We start from the raw sequence: 20,757 nt of genomic DNA, 5'->3' as shown, positions 1-20,757 counted from the left end.
CCGCACCACTAATTCCCTTGTGCTCAGACGGCCAGTCAATTTAGCCAATTCCTCCTCTTCCCCCAGATGGGCTCCCTTGCCCCGCCCCCCCATAATGTGAGGTCATCCTGGACACTTCCTGCGCCTCCACCTCCGGCCCCTCCCACAGCGCCCCTTCCAGGGAGCCCCAGCCACCCCACACCTGGCTCCGCCTCCCTCCCCTCCTCCTTCCCACCCAATGCCAATTTGGGGGGCTGCCCTGATCCCCCACGTGGCCCCCTAACTGACCCTCATCACGGCCATGCTGTACCTGGAGCCCAGAGTGGTCCCTGTGCCACTGAATAAGTGGGCAAGTGGTATCTCAGAGCATATCTCATTTCAGTTAAAAAAGTAAGTCAATGTAATATTTCTCACACATTGGTGTCATTAACAGCTCCAGTAAATCCTTGTGTCTCTTTTCTAGTCTTCTCCCCAGGAGGGCAGGGTATCTCAGCCTGCATACCTGGTGTCTATTCTGAGTTGCTAACTCTAAATCAGGAACTCCTACATGCAAAGATAATGTGGTCATATCTATTCTCAGGAATATTTCTGTGCTTCCCAAGGGCTTGGAGTATAAACCCAAGTACAGGTTGCATTTCATACTCTTGAAAAGAGGGAGGTGGCCCCATTTCCTGGGATGGTGGAATAGAGGGTTCAGGTCAACCCTCTGCTGAGAAGTAAAGAGCTGGGAACAGTATCAAGACAAAACCCATACACCTCTTAGAACTCCTACCAAGACAGTGAGGAACTGTGGGGCTAAGACCCAGAAGAGGGCTCAGTCTGAGAGACGAGTCACCAGGTGTGTCTGTTGATTTGGAGACAGCAGCTGTGAGGCTGAGAAGCTGATCAAAACTTGCTACAGAACCCAGGGGCTGTGGTAAGAAGGGTGGCCAGTGAACCCTTCAGGTTCGGGTTGGACCCTGGAAGAGCTATACACTAGAGCCAGAGTGAGCAGGAAAGAGATACGCCCCCGTAAGAAGCAAAGCTCAGCTTCAAGCGATCCCAACCCGTCAGGATGAAGGTGACCTGACGATTGCCTGTGCTCCTAGCCTGGCAGTCTGCTCCAACAGAAGATAATATCATCAGTGTGTCATCCAATCATCAAGTTCTTTATGATTTCTTAAATATAAAATGTGCAACACTCAATCAAAAGTAACCAGGCATTATCAGGAAATAAGATGTGATGAAGAAGAACAGGCAATAGAAACAGACCCAACAGAGGTGCAGATAATGGAGCTATTAGACAAGGACTTTAAAAGAAATACACTTGGACTTCCCTGGTGGTGCAGTGGTTAAGAATCCTCCTGACAATGCAGGGGACAAGGGTTTGAGCCCTGGTCCGGGAAGATTCCACATGCCGCAGAGCAACTAAGCCCATGCACCAAAACTACTGAGCCTGCGAGCCACAACTACTGAGGCTGCATGCCACAGCTACTGAAGCTTGTGTGCCTAGAGCCTGTGCTCCGCAATGAGAAGCTACCTCAATGAAGAGTAGCCCTCACTCGCCGCAACTAGAGAAAAGCCCGCACACAGCAACAAAGACCCAACGCAGCCAAAAATAAATAAATAAATTTATTATTAAAAAAAAAATACATTTAATGTACTCAAGGAGCAAAAGGCAAGATTAACAGATGTGGGGAGGGGGAGACCTGGAAACAAAAACAAACAAATGAAAATTCTAAAAGAAATAAATAGAATAACTAAATTTAAGGACTCAATGGATAGTTTTGACAGCAGATCTAAAGATAAAGAGAGAATCGGTGAACCAGAAGGCAGGTCAAAAGAAATTATGAAAAAAAAAAAAAAAAGAAATTATGTAGACCGAAACAGAGTCAAAGGATATAAAATCTAATAAAAAGCATAAGAGACATGTGGGTACAGTGGAAAGATCAAGCATATTTATTATTTATTTATTTATTTAAATAAATAAATTGGGTTGGGTCCTCGTTGCTGCGCGCGGGCTTTCTGTAGTTGTGGCGAGCGGAGGGCTACTCTTCATTGCAGTGTGTGGGCTTCTCATCGTGGTGGCTTCCCTTGTTGTGGAGCATGGGCTCTAGGCGCATGGGCTTCAGTAGTTGTGACATATGGGCTCAGCAGTTGTGGCGCGCAGGCTCAGTAGTTGTGGCACACGGGCTTAGTTGCTCTGTGGCATGTGGGATCTTCCTGGACCAGGGCTTGAACCCGTGTCCCCTGCATTGGCAGGCGGATTCTTAACCACTGAGCCACCAGGGAAGCCCTCAAGCATATTTTTAATTGATTCTAGATGAAGAGCAGAGAGCGAGGCATCCAAAATATCTGAAGAAATAAGAGCTGAGACTTTCCTGAAACTGATGAAAGATATCAAGCTACAGATTCTAGAAGCACAGTGAGCAACAAAAAGGATAAATACAGGGAAAAACACATCCAGGCACAGTATAGTAAACCTGCTGACTGAGAATAAAGAGGAAAGCTTTAAAGTACCCAGGAAGACATGTCATCTTCAAAGAAGTGACAATAAGAGTGACAGAAAGTATGGAAACCAGAAGACAATGGAATAACATCCTCAGAATGCTAACAGAAATAAATGCCAACCTATACATCTATACCCAGTGAAAATGTCCCTGAAAAATAAAGAATGCACAGAAAAGTTTTCAGAGAAACAAAACCTGGCAGAATCCAGTTTCCTGGTTTCACCAGGAAACCCATACCAAATGAAATACTAGAAGGTGTTCTCCATGGAGGGAAAAAAAAAAAGTGACCCCAGAAAGAAGTTTGAAAATGCTAGGATTGAAGAGGGACCGAGTTTGATCCCTGGTTGGAGCACTAAGATCCCACAGCCATGCAGGAAAGAGAGAAAGGAAGGAAGGAAGGAAGAAAGGAAGGAAGGAAGGAAGAAAGGAAGGAAGGAAGGAAGGAAGGAAGGAAGGAAGAAAAGGACTCAACCAGGTGAATCAGGTAAGTTCAAAAATAACAAGAATGACATAACTTCCAGTGAATCCCAAAGGGCCCCCCACTGTGCCTAGCACATGTATGGTGGTAACCTGCACCCTCAACTTTGTGGGGTGTCTCACAATTGACAAATACGGGTGAGAAAATGAGGGGAAAGGCACTTCCAGACCTTCCTTCCCCTCCTCAGGTGTTTCACTCAGCTTTCAATTTTGTGTCCTTTGGCTGGGCACCACTTGTTTCATTCAGTCTGTGGACACCTGGCCACACCCCTCACCAGCTCCAGTCCCCGCAGGTAACCCTCTCTGGCCTGGTGCAGATAATGGAGCTATTAGACAAGGACTTTAAAAGAAATACACTTGGACTTCCCTGGTGGCGCAGTCCTTCCCCTCCCGAGTTTCCTTCCATCGGGGATTTCTGTCTGTTCTACTCACTGTTGAATCCTCAGCACCTACAACACAGCCAGGCACACAGGAGTTACTAAATATTTACGAAGAAATGCATTTAGGTGAGGCACGAATTGTTAACATTCATTGACAATATTAAATGAATGAAACATCACCTATAGATTACAAACGTTGCCTTAATTAACAGAGTTGCCACTTTCTTCCGAAACCAACGGTCTGTGTCTGTGTCTGACTCTCCAGCTCTAGCTGTCGGTGCTCGCAGTATCCCAACACTCAGGCTTTGCTCCAAGTCAGAGAACCAACCCGCTGCCCGCCACGTTAATGTCACGGCCCGGGCCCTGCTAGGCCTCATCCTCACCGGGTCCGACTTTCGAGGCCCACCTACGGCCCGCGCGGGTCCGCCCATCAGTTCCAGCTGGAGGCGGTGAGGGCACCTTGGGGACCACCGCTGGCCCCGCCCCACCCGCAGGCCCCGCCAGCAGGCCCGCCCCTGTCTGCCCGCCCACAGGCCCCGCCCCTAGAGGCCCCGCCCACCGCCTGTTGCCGCGCCGCAGCGAGGCCCCGCCCCACCGCTGGTCCTGACACCGCCCCCCCGGTCGGAAGTAGGCCGTCTCCCTCCCGGTCAACAGGCCAGGGACAGTTCGTTGTCGTGTCTAGGTCAGTCACTCCCTAGGTCCGTCATCGAATGGGCCAAACAGACGGCCGACAAGTCCGGGGTCAGTCCTTACCGGCGCCGGTCTTGGTCGGGCCGCGCGTGGACGCACGCCGGGCGCCACTGAGGCCACGCAACCCGGGGAGACGCGCGCTCGCCAGCGGGGGTCGAGAGGTCCGCTGGGCGGGGGACAGCCCCACTCCTTGGGCCTGTGGGGCGGGGCCTGTCGGGGGCGGGTCCGGTGAGGCGGGTCCGCGCGGGCCGAGGCCGCGGCACCGCCCAGGGAACGTCGGCGCGCTCCGATGACGTCAGGGCGTCCGAGTTCGCCTCCGCGTGTGCGCGCCGCTGCCGGCCGTCCTCCCGGGGCACTCTGGGACCTCCGGCGCGGGGCCCTGGTTCTGCGCCTCCGTGGTCTGCGTCCTGGTGGTCCGCTCTTTGGCGCCGAGCAATCTACACCAGCAAGGGCTGGCTCAGCCAGACTTTCCTTCTCAAATTGAGTAACCCCCGACCTTATTTCCCAAAAGAACCGATCCCCAGGAAGGACAGACAGCCCTGGCAGAGAGCACTCGACCGGGTGGCGCCCATAGGGTGCTGGGCCTTGGGATGGCCATGTGTCCGCCCTGCAGTTCTGTCCCGTTAGGTCACCCGAGTGACCCGGGGGAGCTGGGTGGGCAGCTCCTGTGGGAAAGAGGACATAAGTGGGACAGCACCTCGAGGGCCGCGAGTTCGGGTTGTCACAAGGTCTGGCTGAGACAGTCTAAATGTCAGCTTGTGGAGATTGGTTGAGTAGATTGAATACACTCGAACAGTGACACACAGTGTGCCCACTAAAAGTTAGCTTCCATACATATCTATTCACGTACGTGTATATTCGTGTATACATTGTATACATATCTATTCTTAGGTGAGAAATATAGCAGCTCCCTAATGCATTAGTTTCTTACTGCTACTGTAGTGAGTTGCTACAGACTAGATATTTTACAATTCTGGAGGTCAGAAGTCAGAAATGGGCCTTAGGGGGTTAAAAATCAACATATCCACAGAATGGTTCCTTCCAGAGGCTCCAGGGGAGAATCTAGTTCTTGGTCTTTTCTAGCTTCTAGAGGCTGATTGTCTCCATCTTCAAAGCGCAGCCACTCCAACCTCTGCTTCCATTGTCACTTCCTCTCTGATTTTGACCCTTTTGCCTCTCTTTTAAGGACCCTCAGGATTACATTGGGCCTATCCAAGTAAACAAGGACAGTACCCCCATCTCAAGATTCTTAACTTTGTCATATCTGCAGAGACCCCTTTGCCATCTATGGTAACTATTGACAGGTTTGGGGATTAGGATGTGGTCATCTTTGGGGGCCATTATTCTGCCTACTATTGCTTATATTTCATTTTTATTTTTAAAACTGTGTATTGTGTGTACAGGAGGAGCAGGGGCAGACACACAGATGTCAGATCATTTGTCTCTGGAAGATGGGCATTCTTGGGCCTTTTTTTTTTTTTTATCTCTTCTGGTTTTTCTACAAAAAGCACATACTGCTCCTGTGATAAAAATCATGTTAAAGTTGGTTGGCATGCCAGTGCACCCAGAGGCCTCTTTCTGCCCCCTCCCCTCTCCCTGCTGCATCCTCACCCACCCCAGCCTGCAGGAGTTTCTGCCAGAAACCCAGCACCATGCTCATCCTCCTGCATCAGGGTGGGGGAGAGCTGCGCACTGTCTTCACTCGACAACTTGTCAACTTGCACTTGCTCTGCGGGAGCTCGTGGTGTCGGGCGGGGGTGGGTGTCTGTGCCTTGGGGCCCCAAACCTGCGAAGCCACTGGTCTCTCCAGGACCCCTGGCCCCACGTTGGTGGCCCTGACCCCTTACAAACTACACAAGCAAGGACTGGCCCCGCCGGATATTCTCCCCAAGTTGAGTAACCCTTCCTTTATTCCCACAACGAACCAGCCCCCAGGCAACTGGTCTGCTCCCTGAGGTTCCTTTGTTAAATTTAGAGATCTTGGTTGGTTTCAATAACTGACCATCTGGGCCACATGTGCTTTTCTCTTCTTCTGCTGTAAATTCCAGCTCTTATGTTTTAAGTTTACCAATAGTGAGCCTGCGAAACCCTAGGCCGCCAACCTTGACTCCAGTTAAAGCAGAACCCTAGCCGCCTGCCCCCAACCCCCCGCCCCCTCCCCACCTTGCTCTGTGGCCCCAGGTATGCCATGTGCATTCCAACACATGTGAGTAATAAACCTTTTTTTTTTTTTCCCCAAAGCTTCCTAATGGTCTTTGTTGAAGGCTGCCTCACAAGGGCAAGTCCAGCCACGACACTGGTTATGGCTAGGCCAAGAGTGGCGCAAAACAGGTGTGTTATGAAGCCTTAAACCATCTTCCTACTGGTAGACATTTAGATTGTTTCCAGGTTTAGACAGTTGCAAAATGCTGCAAAAAGACATTGTGAACATGTCTCCTAAGCTCATGCATGAATATTCCTCTTGATCGATACACAGAAATGCAGGGGTGTGTAGTGTTTTACATAAGCCAAATGCCACGCTTGTTACCCGAAGAACGTTTCGCCTTGTGGTGAGTGTTGAGCCAAAAGACACAGCCAAGCCAAAGATCCGGAAAGGAAGGATTTATTTCTTGCTGCAAATAAGGGGAACACTGGGGATCTTCTCCAAAGCAGTTTCTCCCCGCAGAGTCCAGGGTTCATTTGATTGAAGTCAGGAGGGTCAGAAAAGGTCATCTTCACCCCTTAGATTCCGGTAGGTCTGGTGGTTGCGGCTTCAGGCTAATCCTCACCATTGAAACAGAACCAGAAGTCTTTACAACTGGAACATTATTTTTGCTGTTGTTACTTCTCTTGTCTGATTACAGTCGTTTGTTTCTGCGTTCTTTTGTTCCCTTAAGGTCATCAATTACTGAGACCTGTTCAAGGGCAAAGCATTGTGGCCCAGCTTAGATCACAAAACGGCTTAGGCCAAAAAATGGCTTCTGTTAAGAAAGCCATGCCTGGTTCTCTCTCCCAGAAAACCTACCGTATCTGCTTACACACTGACGCATTTCATCACAGCCAAGACAGATAGTTTCTATCTTTTCCTGTGTGGCAGCAAAAAGAAGTGTCTCAGATATTCGATTTCTGTGCTTTGGGAAACTCCCACGTCCTGCCTGCTGGTGGGAGGGCGCAGAGAAAGCCCCGACGGCCTCTGTCTCCTTGGGGGTGGTCGGGGCTCGCCGCGCCTGCGCCCGCATCTCCGCCTGACGCCCCCTCCCCGCAAGGTGGCCTGCCCCCGTTCTGGGCGACAAAGTGGAAAATCAAACTGGGACGTCAACTTTTACCCCGGAGTTCAGCGGAAAGCGGCGAAGGCTTAGCTGTGGGCGCAGGCTCGGCGCGCGTCTCAGAAAAAGACCCGGGGCCAAGCCGGGGAGGGATGAAGGGATGTCGGGCGGGCCCTTCCCGGGGTCTAGTGTCCTCCAGCCGGGGTTCGGTGGGCGAGGGCGACCTGGCGCGGGGCTCTAGGCCCGCCCGGCCCCCACGCTCCAAGGCCCCGCCCCAGGACGTGACCCCACCCCCTGCCCGGGCGGAAGACGCAGCTCTGCTCTCTGGTCTGCGGTGGAGGCCCGGGAGGTGAGGTCCGGGGTCGGGGCAGAGCGGGAGCGGGCCGGCGAGGGGGGCTAGGTGTTTTGGGGGTCCCCCAGCCGCTGACCGCGTGGCGGACGGTCCCCGGACCCGAGAAAGCGCGGGGGCCGGGGGCGCGGGGAGCCCTCTCCGCGCGGCTTCTGAGCGGCCCGCCTCTCCCTGGAGAGGCCGCGGCCCGACCCCGTGCTGACCTCCGACCCCCGGACACATGCGGAGCCTCGGGCGGGCGTGGAGGGCGGCGGCGGCGGCGGGCTGCTCCGCGCGGACCCCGGCGCGCCCCTGCCTTCCGCCACCCCTCGCGCCTCGCAGAGGTAACCAAGCTGCGCCGGTAGCGGGGGGCGGGCCGCGGGCGCCGCTCCAGGGAAGGCCCGGGCCGGACGCTGAGGCGGAGAAGACGCACCTCCTGGCTTCCGGCGCGGTCTTGCGCAGCGGCCTGTCCCCGCACTTGGAAGCATTAATTAGAGGCCGTTGTTGAGATCTTGGACCCGCGACTTGGGGCCTGGGGAGCAGCCCAGCTGGTGGGGGTCCTGATTGCCAGGGAGGCCGTGGGCCGGACATGTGCTTGTTCCTGTCCAGATCAGGCACCGTAACTGGGGGCTTGTGAGGAAGGCTGTACACGCGGCATCTTTGCGGGATGTTAACACTTTTACATGGGTTCTCAAAGGGATCTGTGTCCTCTGGAGGCTAAGACGCCCGCAGGCCAACCAAAGGGATACTCTGGGTCTAGTCAAGTCTGGGGGCTTGGGGGGGTGCAGCTGCCGGGTATCAGTTTCCTACTCTGGAGAGGCGAGTCCCCTAATGTCACACTGGATTCTGGGAGGGAGCAGCCGGGGGAGCGGTGTCGGGGCTGGAGATCCTCAGGGGCCCCTCCCCCTGATTCCTCTCCCGCGATGACTGAGGGTTCTGAGTCAGGGTTTGGGTGGCCACACCCTGGGCTGGGGGTGGGTGGCAGGCCTGGTTTTGCTCACGTGCTCTGGCCAGTGGGCTGGGCGGCGTCTCCCTGGGATGGCCCCTCCCTGGGATGGTACGGGAAGTGGCCAGTTACCCGTGCCCTCGCCTTAGTTTCTTAGTAGGCCCCTCTGCTGGGACATGAACACGTGAATCCGAATCTTACCTGATCATTGGCACCAGGGGCCTCCCAGGAGGAATGTACCTAGAGCCTTTGCCTGGGCTGGCCCTCCTCCCTGCTGTGGGCTCGAACCAGCCGGGGGCCGGCAGGGGGCATGCCCTCTTCAGCAAGGCCGGGGCTGTGCCAGGCACGGACACAAACACGAGTGAAGTATTGTTCTCAGGAATCTGGGGGTTTTGGGGAACCGGGAACCTCACATGGGTCTGAGTCATCCTGTCTCCAGAGATCTGGAAAGGCATGGCTTCCAGGCGCGGGTGTTTACTGAACTTCCTGTTGCTCTTGACTGAAAGCCCGCTCCCGGGCACCCCCCAGCTCACGGCTGCCGCTGGGTTCCTCTCCTGCTGGCCACCCCTTCAGGGCCACAGTCGGCACCCGCCCAGGGCTCTGGTTACTCATTTGTTCAGGCGCTGTGTGTGGCCCTGGTGAGGCTTCAGGGCCTGTGACCTCCCATCTCAGACCTGCTGGCCAGAGGCCTCCCTCTTTTCTCAGCCTGCTTGGTGGACTGGCTTCTTTGTGGGCTGGTCCCTGGGCTGAGCCGGGGTTGGGCAGAGGACGTGCCCTGTCCAGAGTCCCAGGCCCAGAAGGGGCTCATGGAAACAGGCGCCCCGGGCGGCCACCCATGAAGGCACCATCCGGAGCGCAGGTCACTGGACCTGGGGTCCCCACCCTGCCTTCTCTGTCCTGGCCAGGGCGCTTGTGGCTGGCACCCCTCAGGAACTGCCGGCTGACCACCTGACAGGGCTGCTTCAGGGCAGTGAGGCCTCAGGTGCTGGCATCCTGGGCGCGTCTGGCTTTGTGGATGCCGGCCAGGTGGGGCTGTGTGCTGCCTTCCTGTTCTCGGAGGGGAGAAGTCACAGATTGGGGCCCCTGCGCCCTCCTGGCTGGGGTCTGCACACTGTCCGGGCCCACAGGCGCCACCTCTCCCCGCCCCCCGCCACCTGTCCTTGCTGGCAAGGCAGAGGCAGGGCTTCGGGCGGTGAGCGCCGGTCTCCCCTTCCTCAGGTGGGAGGTGCCCGGGAGGCTGGGGGGTGAGAGCGGCCTCTGTCCCCGCAGCCACGTCCCCCAGCTCTGCGGTCCGTGGCAGTCTTTGCCCGGGAGCCCTCTCCCATTTCTGCTTCTGGAGGCTGACGTGGATAAAGGTGCTGAAGAAGGGAAACAAAGCAGGCGGTGAGGCTGTGGCTTCTCCTGGAATGTCCCCTGGGGTCCTGTTTGGACGTCTTCCGTCCACTGGATCTCTGGCCTGTCAGACCTTGAGAGTTTGGCTGAAATCTTCTCCTCCCCTGCCTGTGTCTAGGCAGCACCTCGCCTCCCACCATGAAGCTCGACATCCAGTGTGAGCAGCTGAGTGACGCCCGGTGGACAGAGCTCCTGCCTTTGATCCAGCAGTACGAGGTGGTCAGGTAGGACCAGCTGTGCCTGCGTCCCCGGGGTCATCACCCCGCAGGGGGTGAGGGGTGCTCCCAGGTCACTTCACTTACAGAAGCGTGATGTAAATTTTGTATGATTTTCACGTGGCATAAAATGTGACTCCTTTTGTATTTTTTTCCAACCGTTCGAATGTAAACCTATTCTGGCCCAGGCCTGGTGGGCAGAGCAACCTGGCCCAGGGTCTCCTCCGCTCGTCCCCTTCCCCTGGAAATGCAGTCGCCGCAGCCGGCTCGTGTGGGCACTGCCTGTCCTCTGCCCCTGCCAGGCTGCGGGCTGGGAATCCAAGTCCAGGCTGACTTCTGCTGTTGAGGCCCTCAAACCCGCAGGTTCCTCAGGGCTCACGAGCAAGAGATGAGGGCCTGCCTGCTTATCTTTTTTTTTTTGGATTTAAAAATATTTTATTTTTGAATAGGTAAGACATATGGTACAAAATCAAAAAGACACAAAAGGGAATACAGTGAAAAGTCTCACTCCTGTGCCCAGTCCACTCTGTTGCCCTCCGCATCAACTACCCTTGTTTCTAAGAATTTAGCCCCCAGGTATAATTCCGTAGATATAATGCGAAATAACATATGCACAAGAATGTTCATTACAGCATTATTTTTAATAGCAAAAGATAGGAAACAATGGAAATATCCATTAATAGGGGACTGATTAAGTTATGATACATCCGTTCAGTGGAGAAGTATACGGTTATAAAATAGCATGAGACAGCCCTTAACGTGCAAGTATGTATTAAGCAAAAAAAGTGCAGAACAGCATGCACGGCAGGCCATTTGTGTTTCTAATACAAGGAAGCACGTGTATACGCGTGAGTATCTTGGGAAGGGCCAGCAGGAAGGCGAGGGCTGGGAGGAAGAGCAGTGGGAACAGCGTTTAAGAAGGTGCAGTGCCCGAAGGGTACACTGAGGAATGGTGAGCTCTCCGAAGTACAGCGTGTGCGGCGGAGCGGCAAGGGCGAGGTTAGCAGAGTTCCAGTTCTTTTCCCCTCGGTTTTAGACAAATAGCAATATTTGTATAAATATTGTTGTATAACCTTCCTGTTTCCCTTAATCTATTTTGGAAATCTTACCCAGGCATTTAGAGCCACTTTTTTTTCTTATTAGGGCTCCATAGCAATTAATTGCTTCTAACCTTTTGTTATTACAAACAATGCTATAATAAATAACTTCTTACATGTGTCATTTTACTTTTTTTTTAACATCTTCATTGGAGTATAATTGCTTTACAGTTTCTGCTTTATAACAAAGTGAATCAGTTATACATATACATGTGTCCCCATATCTCTTCCCTCTTGCGTCTCCCTCCCTCCCACCCTCCCTATCCCACCCCTCTAGGTGGTCACAAAGCACCGAGCTGATCTCCCTGTGCTCTGCTGCTGCTTCCCACTAGCTATCTGTTTTACGTTTGGTAGTGTATCTATGTCCATGCCACTCTCTCACTTCGTCCCAGCTCACCCTTCCCCCTCCCCGTGTCCTCAAGTCCCTGCTTATCTTTCTTCTTTTGAACTTATTTGAAATAGTTTTATGGAATAGTTTTATGGAAGGTTTATGGAAGAGTCACAAAGACAGTGCAGGGTCCCCCGTGCCCCGTCGCCTGGGGCGCTAGTCAAAGCGAAGAGCCCGACACGGCCGCCTTGACTCACGTCACCAGCTTTTCCGTGCATGTCCTCTCCTGTTCCCGGCTCGTGCGGGACCCTCCACGGCATCATCGCCACGTCTCCACGGCCCCTCCTGTCTGTGATGGTCCCTCCGTCCCTCCTTGTCCTTGGCCGCCTGACTCTGGGGTCCGCTCACTCGGGCTCAGGTGAAAGTGCCTCTGACGTCTTCTCAGGGTTGAGTCACACGTTTTGGCCAGACAACACAGAAATGACGTTGTGTCCTGCCTGGCGTATCGTGGGAGGTGTTGTCACAGCGGTGCCACGTGGTCACCCCTAATGGTCGCCGTGACCACCTGATGCGGGTGCCTGCCACTTCTCGGGGTGACACCCCTTCAGACTCTGCTCACATCCTGTTTCTGCTCGGACTTTTTGCCTGTTGATCTTCGCAGCTGTTGGTGGGTTTTTGGCCTGAAGTGTTTCTGGGACTCTGCCTCACTGGGGTTTTTAATTTTTTCATTCCTTCCACATTTATCACTTGTCATTCTCTGAGGAAGAGCTGGCTTTCCTTCCACCTGTATTGACTCAGTGGTTCACTTAATCGGTGGATGTGATCCTGGGTCAGGGCCTGGCACGTTCCACGCTGGCCTCTCCGAGCCTCTTCAGCCGGGCTCTGCCCTCGAGCTGCCGCCTCCAGGTTTGGTTTCTCTCCTGGGGGTGGAGGGGCACTTGTGCCCCCTGACCGTGTCCCGGGGAAGATGCAGAGATACGCGTCCGTATAGGTGCCAGTATCTTAACAGTTTTCACGAGACGATCCACACGCTTTTTCTCTTTCATTTTAAGATGTGTTGGTTGTGACCCACCTCGTCGAGTTCTTGGCCCAAGAACGGGTCACAACCTGCTGTGTGAAGTGACTGAGTGTCCGTCTGCAGGCTGGACGACTGTGGCCTCACGGAGGTGCGGTGCAAGGACATCGGTTCCGCGCTCCGGGCCAACCCCTCCCTGACGGAGCTCAGCCTCCGCACCAATGAGCTGGGCGACGGCGGCGTGCACCTGGTGCTCCAGGGCCTGCAGAGCCCCACCTGCAAGATCCAGAAGCTCAGGTGAGCCATGCCGGTCACTCCTGGGCTCTGGGCCCTGAGGCACACCTGAGCCCTCTCGCGGCCCCCACCCCGCGTCTCCTCCTGCAAGGCCGGCTGCCTGGCCTCCCCCGTGGGGGTGTGCGTGGTGGGGGTGTGCGTGGTGGCGGCAGTTCTGTGTCCGCCTTGCTTGGGCTCCGGCAGACGGAGGGGTGGCTCGTCTTGCGTGGGAGCCGCAGCCGGCTCGTGGGGCCCGCTGACGGCCACGTGTGTCCAGCCTCCAGAACTGCTGCCTGACGGAGGCCGGCTGCGGGGTCCTGCCCGGCGTGCTGCGCTCCCTGCCCACCCTGCAGGAGCTGCACCTCAGCGACAACCCGCTGGGTGACGCCGGCCTGCAGCTGCTCTGCGAGGGGCTCCTGGACCCGCAGTGCCACCTGGAGAAGCTGCAGTGAGTGTGCCCCCACCCGGGGCCCCGAGGGGCCCGCGCCCACCCGTCCCCTGGGTTTCGGCTGTCTGCCCTGGGCAAGCCCCCTCCCCAGCTCATCGGCTGCAGGGAGCTTCGAGGAGGGGCTCTTCCCTGAGGCTGGGGTTGTGGCCTCTGAAAGCAGCTGGCAGCTGGCCTGTGACCCCGAGTGACGGGGTCAGCCACAGAGGGAGGAAGCCAAGCCGGAAAGCCCCAGCTCGGGCTGGGCGTCTTTCTCCTGGGTCTCTGGGCACCCGCCACCCGGGGAGATGGCCCCTCGGCCACTGCCGTGCTGTCACCGCCAGGCAGCCGTCCGGTCTCCGCAGGCCTCACGGCTGGGGTGGGAAAGGAGACCCAGACAGGTGCCCCCTGGGCCAAGCCGCATTCCTGCGGCCGAGGGGCTGACTGCCCGCCCGCCCCCAGTCTGGAGTACTGCAACCTGACGGCCGCGGCCTGTGAGCCCCTGGCCGCGGTGCTCAGGGCCACACGGGACCTGAAGGAGCTCGTGGTGAGCAATAATGACATGGGCGAGGCTGGCATCCGGGAGCTGTGCCGGGGCCTGGCGGACTCCGCCTGCCAGTTGGAGACACTCAAGTAAGCTCCGGGCTGGGGCTGGGGGGCAGGGCGGGGGCTGGGGGGGGCGCCCCAGCTCCTAGCGCCTCTCGTGCCCCCAGGCTGGAGAACTGCGGCCTCACGCCGGCCAACTGTAAGGACCTGTGTGGGATCGTGGCCTCCCAGGCCTCGCTGAACGAGCTGGACCTGGGCAGCAACCCGCTGGGCGATGCAGGCATCGCGGAGCTGTGCCCTGGGCTGCTGAGCCCCGGCTCCCAGCTCAAGACCCTCTGGTGAGCTGGCCTCCGGCTGGGCAGACAAAAACTTGGGGGCGGCAGGACGCGTTGGGAGCCTCTCTGTGCTGACGGGGGACTCACCTCTGTAGGCTCTGGGAGTGTGACATCACCGCCAGTGGCTGCAGAGACCTCTGCCGCATCCTCCAGGCCAAAGAGACCCTGAAGGAGCTGAGTCTGGCGGGCAACAGTCTGGGTGACGAGAGCGCCCGGCTGCTGTGCGACAGCCTGCTGCAGCCGGGCTGCCAGCTGGAGTCCCTGTGGTGAGGGGGCCGCGTGGCACCAGGGGATGGGAGGGCCCATGCAGAGGATCCTGGGTGGCCCGGGGGGGCCAGTGCCCGGGGCTGGCGAGGTGCAGGTGCCCTCGGGGGGCGGGAGGGGGTGTGCCGAGGTGGAGCCACTGAAGACGGGCAGAGACTCGGTGGGGGGGGCGGGGCACTGGCGTTCAGATCCCCAGGGCCCTCCCGGGGCACCCCAGTGGCGTGGGCCGCAGTGGCCCCAGTCCCTGTCTGCCGCCCGCAGGGTGAAGTCCTGCAACCTCACGGCCGCCTGCTGCCACCACTTCGGCTCGATGCTGACCCAGAACAAGCGTCTCCTGGAGCTGCAGCTGAGCAGCAACCAGCTGGGCGACTCGGGCGTCCAGGCACTGTGCCAGGCCCTGGGCCAGCCCGGCACCACACTGAGGGTGCTCTGGTGAGCCTGCTGGGGGGCGCCCCGTCCGCCCGGGCTGAGGGTGGGGACAGCTAAGACTCAAACCCGCCCCCTTGCGCTCCATGATCAGGGCCTGGGCCCTGGTGGCACAGCCACCTGGGGGCGCACCCTCCGCCTGACCTCGGCCCTGCCCTCCGCCCAGGCTGGGGGACTGTGACGTGACAGACGGCGCCTGTGGAGGCCTGGCCTCGCTCCTGCTGACCAATCGCAGCCTGCGCGAGCTGGACCTGAGCAACAACGGCCTGGGTGACCCCGGCGTCCTGCAGCTGCTGGGCAGCCTGGAGCAGTCCGGCTGCGCCCTGGAGCAGCTGGTGTGAGTGGCCCTGGGGTGCGGGGGACAGGCGAGGCACACGGGGCGGGGTGGGGGGGTGTTGCTGCTACCTCACCCCCTCCCTCCCTGCAGCCTGTACGACATCTACTGGACGGAGGTGGTGGAGGAGCGCCTGCGGGCCCTGGAGGGGAGTAAGCCTGGCCTGCGGATCATCTCCTGACGCCCCTCCCCGGACGGCCCTCCTACCACGAGGAGTCCTGGCTTTAACCGAGAGAAGAGCTTAAATCAGCTCATTTTTGGGAGAGCATTTTAGGCACTTTATTAAAACGCTTTTCTGGCAGGAGGGGTCTTTGTCCTCGTGGTCCCCACGAGGCTCTGGTGTCAAGGGGGTGATGTTTTCACGAGCACCACAGACGTAGCAGCCTTAGGCAAGTCAAGTCGGGGGTCCGGGCCTGGTGGCGGCTGCGCCCAGCGGGGTCCTCCGTGGGGGTCCGGTCTGAGCTCCCCAGGTGCTGGCGGGGTCCTGCTCCTTGCGGCCTCGGAGGCCACCCCGTCCTACAGGCCTTCCCTGCCTCAGGTCTGTGAGGACGGCATCCTGCCTGCACTAAGGGGCACCAGAACGTGGCCCCTGGCCTCGGGGCCTGGCTCACCTTGGCCAACAGCGTTGGTCGTTGGCTGGCAGCGTGCTCGGACCTCCTGTGTGTGGGCCGGAAAGCCCGGCTGGGAGCTGCTCCCAGGGCCTGGCCGCGCCTGCCGACAGCTGGCTCCCGAGTGCTCTCCTGGTGGAGGCTGGAGCCCTGTGGACGTAAGGGCAGGGTCCGCTCCGTCTCACTGGCCTCATCTGGCCGTGGGTGGACAGCGTAGGGGTGACCTGTCCTGAGCAGCACGATCAAGGTGTGACACTGGGCAGCTTTCAGAGGGTCGGCGCCTGGCAGTAACTTCCTGCCATCACGACGAAGCCCTGAAGGTACCCAGGGCCCCCAGAAGAGAGCAGGATTTGTGGAGGACTGGGGGGACCCACCCAGGTCTGGGCGGGAGACGCTCCAGGGGAACCTGCACCCACCGTGGGCCAGAAACCACTCCTGGGGGCCACGCCTGGGACCAGTGAGCAACACGGGCCTCCAGCCCTGCAGGGAGAGCACAGGCCACAGGAATGAGGTAATCTGGGACCAGAGCGACTGGACCCTGTGGCGCCGAGAACCCCGGGCGGAGGTGGGCAGACAGGACGCTTGGTGTCTCCGCAGTGTTGGGGCAGGCGTCGGCCCTAAACCCAGATCAAAGGTGACACTCGGACGGCAGCAGGTGGGGTGGGGCACACTGAGGCCCCGGGTCACACCCCTGACGTGAGGAAGCCCACGGAAGCCAGAGGCTGAGAAACTCAGCTCAACGGCACAACGCAAGAGCAGAGGGTGGGGCGGGGGCACAGGCACACCGCTGTCCGTCCTCACAACCGCCGCCCTAGGTTTGAAATTCTCCCTAGAAATAGTTACGGGAAAATAAGGAAACAAGTCCACCACCAAGACCCTGGCGCTCTGAGAGGCCCTGCCCTTGGGAAGGTCGGGAGTGTCACCCTTGCCCGGAAATCAGGGCGCTTCCCTTCGCCGGTGCGTGTGAAGCCTGAAGACAGTGTGCCATCACCCACACCCCGCCCAGAACTAGCTCCCTGGGACCGGCCCAAGGGGCGGATGCAGCAGGAGGCGCCAGGGGGGCCGGCGACCCTCGTGCCCGCTGGTCGTCTGCCAGGACAGGTGTCCAGCCCGAGTGGCTCCCAGCTGCCCTCTGGGCCGCACAGGGTAGGGCGGGGGCGAGGGGCAGCGAGGAGCTGCGGAGCTGCAGGCTGTCACCGTGGCTTTTATTTGTTCTGTTTGCTCGTGGGGGTGACCTCAACCCTGGGCCACAGAGACCCTCCCTCACGACCCGCCCTCCTGACGGCGGGCACCAGGCCTTGGAGTCTCTGACTCGATGTGCGGGCAGCCCTGTCCACGCACCCTCCAGGTTGGAGGGTCAGATGGAGGCTCCCGAGGAAGCGGATCTGCCCTTTCCCAGCCACGCCAGGGCGTCCCTGGACGACTGTCCTTCACACGTGCCGCCAGAAGGTCGTGGGGGACCGGTGGGGCCCAGGGAGCGGAGAGGGGCACCGAGACGCTGCTGCCTGGGCTGGGCCGTCTGGGCACCAAGGCTCGGGGTGGCCAAGGCAGCGGGCTGACTGCGCAGAAGGGGGACCAGCCGGCCCAGGGCAAGCCCCAGAGCCTCAGGAGCACACGTGCACACACACACGCACCCACACGTGTGCACACACCACACACACGCGCGCGCCCCACCCCACCGTGCACGCGGGAGAAAAGGGAGATAGAACCTTGAGGGCTGAGGCCTGGTGGAAGGCTCCTGGCGGGAATCGCAGAGGGTGGAGGGCGCCGGGCCTGGGCTCTGCAGGCCCAGCCGCAGCGTCAGTGCGGTGCTGGCACCCCCTCTCTCTCGGCCTCCTCGGGCCCCGAGGGGTCGTCGGGCCCTGGTGGGCGCCCGTCCACGCTGCCGTCCGCCCTGCCCTGGTCGTCCCTGCCCTGCTGCTTCTGCCGCCGTGTCTCCTTGTACCTCAGGGTGATGTCCCTGGGGACAGCGGGGGCTGCGTCACCACCGGCTGGCCCACGGAGGTCCCTGGATGCTGCCCCGCAGGGGAGCTCAGAGCCTGGGGTGGGCAGGCAGGACCACCGGGGCCACGGCGCTCACCGCAGGAAGAAGCGCCAGACGGTCCAGGTGAGGGCGAGCACGGAGCCGAGCGTCCAGCACTGGGCGATGTAGAAGGGCAGGGACAGCGTGAGCGTGTGCGGGTCGTACTTCACCACGATGAGCAGCTCCGTGACGGTGATGGCTGCCACCAGCCAGGCCTGCTGGCCCAGCTTCTTGTGGAGCTTCCTGCAGAGGGAGGTGGGTGCAAGGGTGAGGCTCGAGAGCGCCCCGACCCCGCGCCCCCCGCTCCACGGCCCAGGCCCCACCCTGGCCCTCACGGGTCGTCCATGAAGTCATAGATCTCCCGCATGGCCACGCCGCCCACGTTGACGAAGAAGACTAGCCGCAGGAGGACCAGGTAGTGCTCGGGGGGCATCCACAGCACAAACTTCAGGTAGAAGGTGTTCAGCTCTGCCAACAGAAACTGGGGGCAGAGGAGGGTGGAGGGCGCCCGGGGCGGGGAGGGCAGGGGCGTGCAGGAGGCCACAGGCCTTACCACCAGGATGATGCCGCACACGGCCAGCCAGCGGCGCAGGCTGGAGGCCGGCTTCCACTCGAAGCGGACCCAGCTGTAGGGCGTGAACTGGAAGACGATCCTCTTCATCTTGCCCCTGGAACCGCGGCCCGTCAGCCCAGGGCAATGCCCACCGGGCACACTCGCCCCCGGCCCGCGCCACCCACCCCCCGGCCCCCCAGGTCTTTTCCTGGACTGTTTCTCTACTTCTTCACAGAGGGCGGCGGCTGGGAAGGGGCGATCCCGAGAAGGGCCAGCAGGGAGTAAGAGGAGCCGGCTGGATGGGGACGGGCTGACGTCCTGGCCGCCACGAGGGCAGCACCCAGGGTCACATCCTCGGTGGAGTTTACAGAGGCAAGATCCTCGCCTGTAGCACCTCACGAAAGGACCTCGCGGTGGGGGGGGGCCTGCAGGCCCCACACTGGGGTCAAGGCCTGTGCGGAGCAGGGCTGCTCTCTAGACGTACTTGTAGGTCGGAATGTTCCAGAGGCCCTGCCACTTGTACGTCTTTAGGGACAGCCACTCGAGAGTCTTCATGCCGCAGTAGATGCCCAGCCCGTTGCAGACGAGCACGTCCATGATCCACTGGGGGCGGGAGCCAGGTGGGAGGGAGGTGGGTGCCACAGGTCCCCAGGTCGAATGGCCCTGGCTGAGGGGACCCCGTGCCGCCCGCCGCCCCCCGTTGTGGCCGGCCGGGACGCAGAGGGCGGCGCTTACGTGGTCCCACCAGCACTCGCTGAAGTTGGGCAGCTGATGCTCCAGGCTGTATTCCAGGAACTCAAACATCACGCTCACGATTGTGCACATCCACCAGTCACGGATCATCAGGGTCTGCGGGCCGCCAGGACGTCAGCCCCCAGGGCGGGATCCCCCAGGGACAGCCCGCCCCTACCCTCACCCCACTGCCCTCAGGTGGGGCGCGGCGGCAGGGCAGCTGTGGCTCCAGCCGCCCCAAGTTAAGACTTTGAGGGCTCCCCTGGTGGTGCAGTGGTTAAGAATCCGCCTACCAATGCAGGGGACACGGGTTCGATCCCTGGTCCGGGAAGATCCCACATGCTGCGGAGCAACTAAGCCCGTGCGCCACAGCTACTGAGCCTGTGCTCTAGAGCCCGCGAGCCACAACTACTGAAGCCCGCGTGCCTAGAGCCTGTGCTCCGCAACAAGAGAAGCCACCGCAACAAGAAGCCCGCGCACCGCAACGAAGAGCAGCCCCCGCTCGCCACAACTAGAGGAAGCCCGCGTGCAGCAACGAAGACCCAATGCAGCCAAAAATAAATAAATTAAATAAATAAATTTATTTAAAAAAAAAAAAGACTTTGAGGCAACTTGCAGGTATGTCGACGACTCGTGTGTCCAGGCCTGAGGGTGCCCAGGGCTGGGTGGGACGGGGGCCGGGGGCCCCCCGTGGGTCTCTCCCCTTTGCTCTCCAGCGGCCACCGCAACGCCCAGGACACGCGAGGTTGGGTCAGGCCCCCCAGCTCGGCAGCCCGCCTGTCCTGCACCGCGGCCGCAACCCACCGCACGGCTGGAAAATGGCCCAGAGTTCAGGGCGGCTCCGAAACCAGGTACCCCGCCCAACGAGGAGGTGCCTACCTTCAGGTACCAGCCGATGAAGTGTGCGGGCACAAAGCCGTCCAGCTTGTCCTGTGGGGCACAGAGGCAGGCCTTGCGCTCGGTCCACCATCGTGAGCTGGGAAGGGGCCCCGCCGCAGCCAGAGGCATCCCCGCATGTGGGCGGCATGGCCCCTGGTACCCTCATCCCATCCAGTCCAGAGTGACCCGGGTCCCAGAAGCATCCATGCCTGGGGCAGCGCCGAGCTTCACGCGTGGGAGGTGGTGGGGCCCCCATGTCATGAGGCCGGCCGTCCCCCTCCGGGCACCTACCCAGACGTTGTGGAAGGGGTCGGTCTTGTTGTCGGCATCATAGATGAGGCAGTTTCCCCCGTAGTCCCTCTCCGGCAGCGGGACCCCCAACCTGGGGTCAACGTACTTCAGAAACTGGCGGCCGTCCTGGACGGTCTGCAAGGGCGGCGGCATGTCAGTGGGGCAGGGTTTGCGGTGCGCAGACAGCACCCACCAACCGTGAGGGGAAGCACTGTCTCGGCATCGCCCTCACTTCAGCCGGGCAGAGTGGGGATGTGCCAAGTCCGAGGATGTCCTCACGCCCCCATGGGACCCCAGGACAAGACCACGTGGCGTCGCAGGGGCACCTCCCGTGGGAGGGTGCTCAGATCACCAGTCTCCCCACCTCTCCTCCCTACGTCTGGTTCAGGGTCCAGACCCCACACCGAGGAAGAGCACAGTGGGACACACTTCTCCAGGCGGCGCCCTGACAGCCTCTCCCAGATGCCAGCGTTAGCCAAACAGCCCTC

General features: G+C 59.4%; 2 protein-coding genes and 1 long non-coding RNA gene across 10 annotated transcripts in view; 1 reads left to right on the top strand and 2 right to left on the bottom strand.

The window, feature by feature from the left end:
* Positions 1-1,894: 1,894 nt before the first annotated feature.
* LOC149748650 (uncharacterized) lies at positions 1,895-4,562 on the bottom strand. Its single transcript, XR_016393713.1, has 2 exons — positions 4,079-4,562; positions 1,895-3,394 (listed from the first exon to the last, which is right to left on the bottom strand). It is a non-coding gene; the product is annotated as an uncharacterized LOC149748650 (long non-coding RNA).
* A 3,139-nt stretch (positions 4,563-7,701) lies between these two features.
* Positions 7,702-15,484, top strand: RNH1 (ribonuclease/angiogenin inhibitor 1). 2 transcript variants are annotated; one of them, XM_022565402.3, is made up of 11 exons: positions 7,702-7,932; positions 9,804-9,917; positions 10,045-10,150; positions 12,708-12,878; positions 13,132-13,302; positions 13,741-13,911; positions 13,992-14,162; positions 14,255-14,425; positions 14,685-14,855; positions 15,016-15,186; positions 15,277-15,484. In XM_022565402.3, exons 1-11 carry the CDS (start codon positions 7,830-7,832, stop codon positions 15,362-15,364), a joined length of 1,608 nt encoding a protein of 535 aa, XP_022421110.1. In that variant the 5' UTR covers positions 7,702-7,829; the 3' UTR covers positions 15,365-15,484. The 2 variants fall into 2 exon arrangements, with proteins under 2 accessions (XP_022421110.1, XP_022421111.1); XM_022565403.3 differs by lacking the exon at positions 9,804-9,917 and having other exon boundaries at positions 7,705-7,932.
* A 1,234-nt stretch (positions 15,485-16,718) lies between these two features.
* Positions 16,719-20,757, bottom strand: part of PTDSS2 (phosphatidylserine synthase 2) — a 28,372-nt gene continuing 24,333 nt past the window's right edge. For 5 of the 7 annotated variants that reach the window (XM_089914241.1, XM_030763074.2, XM_089914238.1 and 2 more), the window contains 7 exons: positions 20,270-20,404; positions 19,979-20,029; positions 19,103-19,216; positions 18,852-18,970; positions 18,368-18,482; positions 17,872-18,057; positions 16,719-17,751 (listed from right to left, as the gene is read on the bottom strand). In XM_089914241.1, coding sequence (XP_089770367.1) covers positions 17,149-17,751; positions 17,872-18,057; positions 18,368-18,482; positions 18,852-18,970; positions 19,103-19,216; positions 19,979-20,029; positions 20,270-20,404 — 1,323 coding nt within the window. In that variant the 3' untranslated portion in view covers positions 16,719-17,148. Of the gene's footprint in view, positions 17,752-17,871; positions 18,058-18,149; positions 18,483-18,851; positions 18,971-19,102; positions 19,217-19,978; positions 20,030-20,269; positions 20,405-20,757 lie in introns of all 7 variants that reach the window. The other 2 variants (XM_022565407.3, XM_089914237.1) reach the window with 2 other exon arrangements.

The sequence above is a fragment of the Delphinapterus leucas genome, chromosome 7 (genome assembly GCF_059928025.1).
Source record: "Delphinapterus leucas isolate spDelLeu-1000000601 "Yukka" chromosome 7, BTC_Dleu_Yukka2, whole genome shotgun sequence".
Taxonomy (NCBI): Eukaryota; Metazoa; Chordata; class Mammalia; order Artiodactyla; family Monodontidae; genus Delphinapterus; species Delphinapterus leucas.
The sequence above is the reverse complement of the archived record's forward strand: the minus strand, read 5'-3'. Positions and strand labels throughout refer to the sequence as shown.